Source organism: Phoca vitulina, unplaced genomic scaffold, assembly GCF_004348235.1.
Source record: "Phoca vitulina isolate PV1807 unplaced genomic scaffold, GSC_HSeal_1.0 scaffold2, whole genome shotgun sequence".
Classification (NCBI taxonomy): Eukaryota; Metazoa; Chordata; class Mammalia; order Carnivora; family Phocidae; genus Phoca; species Phoca vitulina.
In genome coordinates, this window is record NW_022589705.1 from 79,821,384 (window position 1) to 79,831,033 (window position 9,650).

The window sequence follows — 9,650 nt, forward strand, 5'->3', positions numbered from 1 at the left end:
AAAGATTTTATTTATTTATTTGACAGAGAGAGAGACAGCGAGAGAGGGAACACAAGCAGGGGAGTGGGAGAGGGAGAAGCAGGCCCCCCGCCGAGCAGGAAGCCCGATGCGGGGCTCGATCCCAGGACCCTGGGATCATGACCTGAGCCGAAGGCAGGCGCCTAATGACTGAGCCACCCAGGCACCTCTAAATAAAATCTTTAAAAAAAAAAAAAAGACAAGGTGCCTGGATGGCTCAGTCGTTAAGCGTCTGCTTTCGCCTCAGGTCATGATCCCAGGGTCCTGGGATCGAGCCCCGCATCGGGCTCCCCCGCTTGACGGGAAGCCTGCTTCTCCCTCTCCCACTCCTCCTGCTTGTGTTCCCTCTCTCGCTGTGTCTCTCCCTGTCAAAAAAAATAAATAAAATCTTTAAAAAAAAAATATTGGAGGAGAGCTATATATAAAATTCTTCTAGAACCAAACATGAATCATTCATGCACCCAGTAGTTACTGTACGTTAGACACAAAGTATAACTATAAAACCACTAATATTCAATTTAAGTAAGTGCTGTGCGTGGGGCAAAACAGATTTGTAAGTCTGTTTTTACTGCTTTCGGGGAGTATGATAAAGTATGTAACTCCTTTTGAGTAGACTTATTCCCTAAATAATCTTGTGTAAGTATAATTTTTTATACTGGGTATACTTAAAGTGCAACACGCTTTTATTTGTGGCTTTGGGCCCCTGTCGCTATGCCAGTTACTGACACAGTCTAATAAATGGAATCTCTGCCCTGTTGGAACTTCTGGTGACACTCTCACAGGGATGACATATCCACTGGCACCGGGACACAGGGCTGTGGTATGGACTTACCCATGTCTCTGTGCATTTATCCCAGACTCTGGGATTGCACTGTGCCCTTGAATGCTCTCAACCGCCCTATGAGGTGGTTATTACAGTTGTTACTACCATGTAAAAGATGAAGAAACTGAGACCCAGCATCATCCAGCTCCACAGTGAAGCAGCAGAGCTAGAACTCAGCTCTTAACTCCTGAACACTAGGAATGCCTGTCTGCTCCTCCTCTTCCTTTGGGTTTGAGAGGGGTGACTTTGAACATAGGAGTAAGACAACTGAAGGGGCACCTGGCTGACTCAGTCAGTGGAGTGTGCGACTCTTGATCTCGGCATCATGAGTTCGAGCCCCACATTGGGCATGGAGCCTACTTAAAAAAAAGAAAGAAAGACAACTGAAGAAACAAAGGAATTTCCTCTTCTGTGGAGCTGCATGGAAACCTTAGGGCTCAGTGCTCACAGCCTGGACTCAGTTACTCCTTTGTCTTTGCAAGAAGGTCGAATGGTGTCATTTAAAACCTTGGAGGCACCACATGTGATTCTCCATTTGTATTCCATAGACCTGTCTGCAGGGCCACTGTTCATTACTACAGTTGATCGCTCAGATTAGTCCTCCCTGACCCTTGTCCGAGGGTCACACTGCACCCTGATCCTGCCTTCACTGCCCCCTTATCTCTGTGCTGGCCTCTTCCTTGCAGAACGCCAGTGGAACATGTGGATCCCAGGATTTGGCTCTGAAGAAATCCGACCCTACAAAAAGGCTTGCACCACAGAGGCCCACAAACAGGTGAGGAGCCATCAGAACCCCAGGGCAGCCACAGTCCATCCCTTGAGCTATCTCTGAGGGAGCGCACACAGCTATGGTCCCTGCACTTGTTACTCCCTCCACACAGGAAGCTCCGCTTCCTGGACCAAAGATCAGAGAGGGCAAGAGGCAGCAGGACTCCACAGGAGAACAGTCAGTTACTTCTGTGGTACTCTGCTGTTCCCACATGGGGTCTCAGTTTTTCCTGTCAACCCTGATGGGTGTCACTTAAAGCTGTTAATTGTAGGTTCTTCTAAGATGGACAGAACTCGCCCCGTCCACATCTCCCTAATGAAATCTCTCTGCACTGTGGCTGATTGGAACGTCGTGTGTGGCCCTCTCACTAGAGGGCAGTTTAAAGAAAGGAGAGAGGGGCGCCTGGGTGGCTCAGTCGTTAAGCGTCTGCCTTCGGCTCAGGTCATGATCTCAGGGTCCTGGGACTGAGTCCCGCGTCAGGCTCCTTGCCTGCTTCTCCCTCTGCCACTCCCCCTGCTTGTAGTCTCCCTCTCTCTCTGGCAAATAAATAAATAAAATCTTTAAAAAAAAAAAAAAGAAAGAAAGAAAGGAGAGATAGGCTGTACTTGTGCTGGAGGGTAGCACGCAGGCTGCTGGGCCAGGCCTTCTGGCCTCTGTCCCAACTTGCCCTTTGTTCTCTGTCCCTCTGACTGCAGACCTGAGGGGTCAGTACAAGAACCTAACTCCACTTCTGCTGTGCAACAAGTTGTCTCTCTCATCGGTCAGTCTAATAGCAATGATGGCTTCCTTTTTTTTTTTTTTTTTTTTTTTTTTTAAAGATTTTATTTATTTATTTGAGACAGAATGAGAGAGAGAGAGAGCACATGAGAGGGGGGAGGGTCAGAGGGAGAAGCAGGCTCCCTGCCGAGCAGGGAGCCCGATGCGGGACTCGATCCAGGGACTCCAGGATCATGACCTGAGCCGAAGGCAGTCGCTTAACCAACTGAGCCACCCAGGCGCCCCAATGATGGCTTCCTTTTAACAAAGGCTTAATTTAACTGGCTGCTCTGATTTGAAAAGTGAGCTTTTTCCAAGCTTGATGGGCACATTTGGGTGGTTCTGGCTGAGTGTCCCTTGCTTGTCCATAGCCTGGATCTGTGGAGTGTGTATGTTTACAGACCTCACAGAGGAAGCCCTATAGGGAAGTCACCAATAGCCTGAATCAAAGGGCCACAGTATGCTTCAGAAGGGAGTCCCTTCAGACAGTGGATGGTCATTTTGGCTCTGTTTCCAAATTACCTACTTTTCAGCGCTCTCTCTCTCTCTCTCTCAGCAAGTATCATAATATTAGGACAGTGTCTTGGTCAAAAGAGTAAACAAAGCAAATCAGTAATTTGGCCAGTGGCTGGTAATAGTAAAATTTGAAACCCCCATGACCTGAATGTTTCCCTGATGGGTTGTGGTGGAAATTGTTAGTGTCCATTTCCTTCATTGTAGGTCATCAAGTGTGAAATGTCAGCTCCCTTTATGTGTGGCCACAGGCTTGGAACAGCCCCCTTCCCTATTTTCTTCATCCTCAGAGAGATTAGTCTGGGGGCCTGGAAACACACACTTGGATGGCCTGGCCCCTCAGTCCCCAGAAGACAAGAGCTGTCATCTTCTGGTTTTAACTTTTTTGCCATCCTGCTAACCTCCAGCAGTTTGGGTCTTTTGGTCAATGAAATGGATCCACTATCTAAACATCTCTTGGGGCCCTGAAGACTGCTCTCAGGCTCAAAGGAGCCTGCTGAGCTGCCCTGTGAATGTAGGTTCCCCAGGGCTCTGGCTTGTGGTATAGACCATGCCCCACGTGGGTGACTGGGAAAGTTCCTGACTCTAAGCTGTGTAATTGGTTATTTCGCTCTCCTTTCAGAGAATGGCACTGATCCGGAAAACAACCAAGAAATAACACACGGGAAGGTCAGGGAATGGACAACAATGTATTTGGAGATACTTGAGCTGAGACCTCAGCCATCTCATCCTTGGATTTTTTTTTTAATGCTTTACAGAGAAGCATATATTTTTTATTAACAGTGCAGCAATATCTATAATGACTGAGAGGATCTGCCAAAAGAATAAAGCCTCCTACCCCAACTTCCAGTCCCTTTTCCCTGCCGTCTCAAAGAGGAACGATGTATCTTCCAGAGAAGATTTTATTTGTGGTTTATTATATAAGTGATTGAATATGGGACAAAGCATTATGGTCTTGTTTGGTGAGACAGTATTAGCAGGATTTGTAGAGGTTTGTGTTTCTTCTCCCTTCCCCTTTTCCCTGTACTTTGTAATGTCAGTGTTTATATGAATATGACTTTCATTTGCTTTTCCAGAATAAAGAAGTTATTAATCGAAAGACAGGGTACATGGCTTACAGCCTTTGAAAGGCCAGAGGGAGTTAAGAGGACAAGGAAGGCTGGATGTAGCTCTCTGTCAGCAGGTGGCAGCACCATTATTCATTTCTGTGAGGAGAAAAAAACCAGGAATTTTTCTATTATTTTACTCCAAGGAAGGCCATACCATGAGTAGGAGTTTGAGTCCAGTTTCTCTGCCATAAAAATGGGGCAGAGTGACCTACTCTCATGAACCCCAAACTGAAGAGGCATCCTGGTTTTGGCAAAACCTTTTTTGACCTGCTCTTCTGGAACTCCTGGAGTTCATCCTTGGCCCTAAGACAGGATGGCAGTGACCTGGGGAAAGGCCCATCTGTGCCGGTGCCTTTTCTGTTCTTAGTTGTCGACATGCCTGATCCTGGTATTTTCTCCATCATGCAAAGGAAACCAGGCCCCTAAGACCTCAGGGTCATGACCTTCAGTGGCACCTAGCATCATCCCGTCCTGAGCCCAGCATAGCCCTTGTGGATTATGAGGGTTCCTTGGGCTTCAGAGGGCCTGGCTGTTCCATCCAGGGGTCACCAGCATGGGCACATCGTCCTTGCCCTGCTTTTCACCCCCTCCCACTCGGAATTTGAGCCCAGAACCCTTCTCTTCAAGCCTCGTAGATCTCTTGAGGCTGTGCTGATGTTCCTGTTGCTCTTGGCCAAGGTGCGCACCCAGAGAGGCAGCCAGCTTCTCCCCTTCCTCCGGCATCAGCTGTGCTCAGGCACCAGGTCTCTCTTGTGGCCTACCACCAGGAAGAGGATGTTGAAGGGTTTGACTTTTTCCAGAACCTTCCAATGCCACTGGGTGACACTCTCAAAGGATGTTCTGTTGGTGATATCAAACAGCAAAAGGCCTCCTGCTGAGTTCCGATAGTAGGAGCGAGTCACTGACCTTGACAGCCACGAAGGAATCCAGAATTAGTTTTGAATCCTCCATTGAGGACAGAAAGGGACAAAGGAATTGGGGCAGTTTAACGGAAAGAGCTGGGGGAGAGTCCATAGTTCTCAATTCTTGATCCGCTGTGTGACAGGTAAGTGGCTTCATCTACCTTGAGTCTTGTCCTACCTGTATGTGGAGGGGCTGTTCATTCAGCAAGTATTTATAAGCTGGGCCTGGGCCTGGGCCTGGGCCTGGGCTGGGCAGTGGGCTACACCGATGAATAAAAAACACAGGGAGCAGCCCTGCTATAGGGTGAGTGAAAAACTGCCTCTGTGTCTGGGGCACCTGGGTGGCTCAGTCAGTTAAGCCTCTGACTCTTAATTTCGGCTCAGGTTGTGATCTCCGGGTCCTGGGATTGGCCCTGCGTGGGGCTCGGCACTCCATGTGAAGTCAGCTTGAGATTTTCTTTCCCTCTGCCCCTCTCCCCGCTTGCACATGCTCGCTCTCTTTCTGGAATAAATGGATACATCTTTTAAAAAACAAACAAAAAAAACTGCCTCTGTCCCTAGGGCTGCAAAGGAGAGAGAGGTTGGGGGGGCGGGGGGGGGCTGACCAGCCGAGTTGAGGGACTCAGGTGAAGGGGTGGAGATCTCTGAGGGAGCGAGAACTGCGTGGAAGCAAGCCTGAGGCCAGCTCGCAGGCATTGTGGCGAGGTCCAGTGCCCAGGCTTCAGAGGCTGCCGTGTGTGTGTGTGTGTGTGTGTGTGTGTGTGTGTGTGTGTGTGTGTCTATCTGTATGTCTGTGCTGTGTGTCTATCTGTCTGTCTTGCAGGAGTGGGAGGGTGTAGTGTAGGCAACTAGGTAACCCTCCAGGCTGGCCTTGTGCTTCCCATCCCTCCTCAGCCTGAGAAATACCTTTTTTTCTCTTTTTTTAAAGATTAATTTATTTATTTTAGAGAGAGAGAGAAAGCAGGGGCAGAGGGAGAGAGAAACTCAAGCAGACTCTCTGCTGAGCTCAGAACCCAATGTGGGGCTTGATCTCACAACCCTGAGATCATGACCTGGGCTGAAACCAAGAGTCAGACGCTCAACCAACTGAGCCACCCAGGCGCCCCTGAGTAATACCTTTCTTAATTGTTAGACATTTTAGAGCTATTAGAAAGACTCCATCTGGTAAGAGGATTCTGGTGCTAAAAACAGGCATATAAACAAAAAGTTTGAAAACTGTGCAGGTGCTAGGGAGCAGTGGAGTTTCAGGTGGTGGACTGATGTGATTGGGTTTACATGTTAAAAGCCTTGCTCTGGCTGCCAGCATGGAGAATGGAGTTGGAAACAGGCAGGAGGAGGGCCAGCCAAGAAGGTACTGTGGTTAATTCGGACTAAAAGTAAAGGAATATGGCATGCGAGGTTTTCCTGAGAAAGGACTAACCAAAAGATAGAGGTAGAGGTTGGTTGCAACAACACGGGTGAGTTTTGGACACAGAAGGAGCCATCTGGGACCACAAAGCCATCCTGAAAAGTCTCCTGTGCCTGCATGAGGGGAAGCAGGGAGGAGGAGGCCTGACGTGGACTGGAGCCTTACAGTTACCTGTAGTTAGAAAAGGCCCCAGCGTCACCCAGTGCTGCCCCATCTCTTACAGGTAAGAACATCAAGATCTGGAGAGGTCATTATGTCCTATCTGAGGTCCCTGGGCAGGCCGGGACTCAGAGCTGTGCTCTTGGTCCATTGTCCATCCTCATGGGAGCCCTGGCCTCAAAGCACTAGTCTAGTGGGGCAACAGAGCGTGAAATCTCCACGTGCCCTGAAGGCTCGGAGAAGGAATTGATACATCCGGTTGGGCCAAGCCTTGAAGGATGAACAGAATTTTGACAGAGATGGAGGAAGGACATTCCAGACAAGGGACCCACACATGAAAGACCCAAAGGGAGCTTGTTAGCAGAAGGAGCTTAACACTTATTGGGCACTTAACACACAGCGTCCTATTTAATCCTCTAACAAAGCTGTCGGGTAGGAATTGTTCTCATTTTACCATGAAGACCAAGGCTCAGAGGTAGAGGACAGGGGCTGGGCTCCCTCCCAGACACCTTCAGCTCCAGGCTGTGTGTGGAGGGCAGGATGGGTTTTCTGTCTTTACCCACTAAGTTTCAGTGGCTCCCAGAATGGGCAGGGTCTTCCGAAAGGCTCCCATGGGTGGCACACCGGCTCTGTGCCTTCAAAAGGGCAAAAGGCAAGGATCCAGGCCTGGGAGCCTGACCTTGTCGAAGCTGCTGTGGCTGGAGGGTTTAGTCAGGGTGCTGCTTTGGAGAGGGAGTTTTGCTTGCTCAGACTAGTCTAGGGATAGACCTGAAGGGACTATTCTGGAACTTCACTCTTAGTACAGAAGCAGAACCCAGTTCACATCTCCAGAAGTGGGTCATGATCTTTAAGAACTTTTGTTATTTCCCCACAGTGTTTACTTTGGTAGTCTCTGTTCCATTACAGTGATGAATAAAACGCTCAGGGAAAAAGGGAAATTCCATTTTGTGAATTCCTACTGTGTGACCAGCACTGCCTTTGATTTCTCATCAAACCCTTTCTAAAACCCTGCGTGAGTTAGGTATTAGTATCCTCATTTTCCAGAGGAGTCCACTGAGGCTTGCGGAGATGAAGTGAGTTGACCAGGGTCCACAGTTACACATAGTGGAGCTGGGAGTCAGACCCAGGCTTGACTGCAAAGCCCACCGTAATGTAGGCAGCTGGGATGAAGTTGTGGTTAAGAAGAAGTGACACTTAACCTGAGTGTGGCAAGCCAGTCTGGTCACCCGGGGAGAGGGGAGAGGGCTGGGGCCATCCAGTGGAAGGAAACAGCATGTGCAAAGCCCAGGGCTGCAGGTGGTTGGGAATTTGTCAGGGCCAAGGAGGGGGAGAGGCAGCGCGCACTAGCTCCGGAAGGGCCAGGACTTTGAATTCTAGGAGGGGAACAGCCATGTCAAATATACTTTAAAAACTTCCCTCTGGGGCGCTGTGGATGCTGAATCAACAGGGGACACCCTACAGGCCTCAAGAGGGGCGGCACAGTCTCCACTAGAGACCGCAGGGCCTGAACTATGACAGCAATGGCCCTCAGGGCAGGGGGGCAGGGGGGCAGGGGCGCGGAGGCTGCTTCTGAGCAGCTGTGGGAGGCGGGGCTCAGCTGGCAGGTGGGTCTGCCCCCCTCCACTGCTCTTCTCTGCTTTTCCTCTTAGCCAGCGGGCTGGGCTAAGAGGCAGCTTCCTGCTGCTGCCAGAATCCTACCCATCAAAGCCACTTGTAGCCTCCAGAGGGTTTGCCACATGGCAAGGGGCTTGTGAGTGTGGGACCGGAGCCCCGAGGCACAAGATAGGACCTTCTGGGCCTGGCCCGAGGCGGCGGACGAGGCCTGGGTTCACCAGCTGAGCCACATCAGTTTCCCATCCTGGACTTTAGGTCCCTGTCTGTGAAATGGACAAGCTGAGCCCCACCTCAGTTTTGCTTCGGGGATAATAATAAGCCATAGAATGAGCCCACAATGTATGAGCTTATGTGTGTGGTAGGAATTCACATAATACTTCATTTAATCCTCACAACAACCTTGTGAGACAGAAACTACTGTTCTCCCCATTCTACAGATGGGAAACTGAGGCTGAGCAGCCTGCTGAACAGTCCTCAAAGGAGGCAGCTGGGGACAGTGGGCAACATCTTCTTGGAGATGGACCCAGCCTTGGGAGGGCCTAGGCTCAGGCCGGTCCTCCAGTGCCCAGCCAGGATTTGGGCAGAGAAGGTCAGTTTTTTCTTCCTCTCTTCAGGGATTTGGGGAGGTTTTGAACACCTAACAGCAAAATCCCCACCTCCATCCCCAGGACGAGCTGCTCATCTCCCAAACAAGCTTTGGTTTACACTGTACTCCTATTCAGGGAAGCTCTGGGAAATAAGAAACCACAGACCAAGTTGAAGGTCACTCCCTGCTTCTTCACTTACTCTAGCTGCTCAGATCTCCAGTAAATTCCTAGAAAGAGCCCAGCTCTTTCCTTGTTCCTTACCTTGAGGCTTCTCCCTCTGCTCACTGGTTTCGGTTAACCTCACTGGGCCTTAGTCTGCACATCAATAAAATGGAACAATAGTACCTACCTCAACTGGACATAAGAAGTAAGTTCTGGCCACTGTTCTTTCGGCCCAGACTGCTGCTCTTAGCTGGGCCCCTCTCCTCCCTCCCCCAGCTCTCAGCTCAAGGTCATCTTCTCAGGGAGGCTCTCCCTGACCAACTGCTCTAAAGAAATCAGTCCCATCTTTCTCAGCCCTGTCTCCAGGATCTGTGGGCTTCATAGCACTTATAACTGGAGATCATTTAGTTCACTTATTTACTCGTTTTGTTCTCTCTCCCACTAGAATGTCAACCCCAGGAGGGCTTTTCTGTCATGTTCACTGCTGCATCCTCAGAGCCCAGAACAGAGTAGATGCTTATTTTTTTTTAATTGATGAAGGAATGATAACATTCTCAAAAACAGTCATTTCCCTCTCCCTCTCCAAGCTTCCCCATCGGTGAAATGAGGGTAACCGTGCCAACCTTGCAAGACTATCATAAGGATGAGTGATGAAGTTTTAAGAGAAGGAGGTAGGGAGGAGGCAGTGCAAAGGGAGACCCACCCTAGCCCAGCCCCATGGGGAGGAAGCTAAGAAACCCTCCCTGACTGGAAACCTCCCAAGAACCCTAGGAAGAAGGGATTATCAGTCACGTGGTGCTGAGGAGGAATCTGAGACTGAGTAAGCCCCA

At 49.7% G+C, this 9,650-nt stretch overlaps 1 protein-coding gene across 2 annotated transcripts in view; it reads left to right on the top strand.

The window, feature by feature from the left end:
- The window catches only part of TAF12 (TATA-box binding protein associated factor 12), a 37,350-nt gene extending 28,794 nt beyond the window's left edge, over positions 1 to 8,556 (top strand). The window contains exons 5-7 of one of the 2 annotated variants that reach the window (XR_004297660.1): positions 1,528 to 1,616; positions 3,502 to 5,033; positions 8,509 to 8,556. Coding sequence is in view for 1 of the 2 variants with exons in the window: in XM_032389882.1 (XP_032245773.1) it covers positions 1,528 to 1,616; positions 3,502 to 3,537 (125 nt within the window). In the remaining variant the exon portion in view is untranslated. Of the gene's footprint in view, positions 1 to 1,527; positions 1,617 to 3,501; positions 5,084 to 8,508 lie in introns of those variants that run through there. The other variant, XM_032389882.1, reaches the window with a different exon arrangement.
- The last annotated feature ends 1,094 nt before the right edge of the window (positions 8,557 to 9,650 follow it).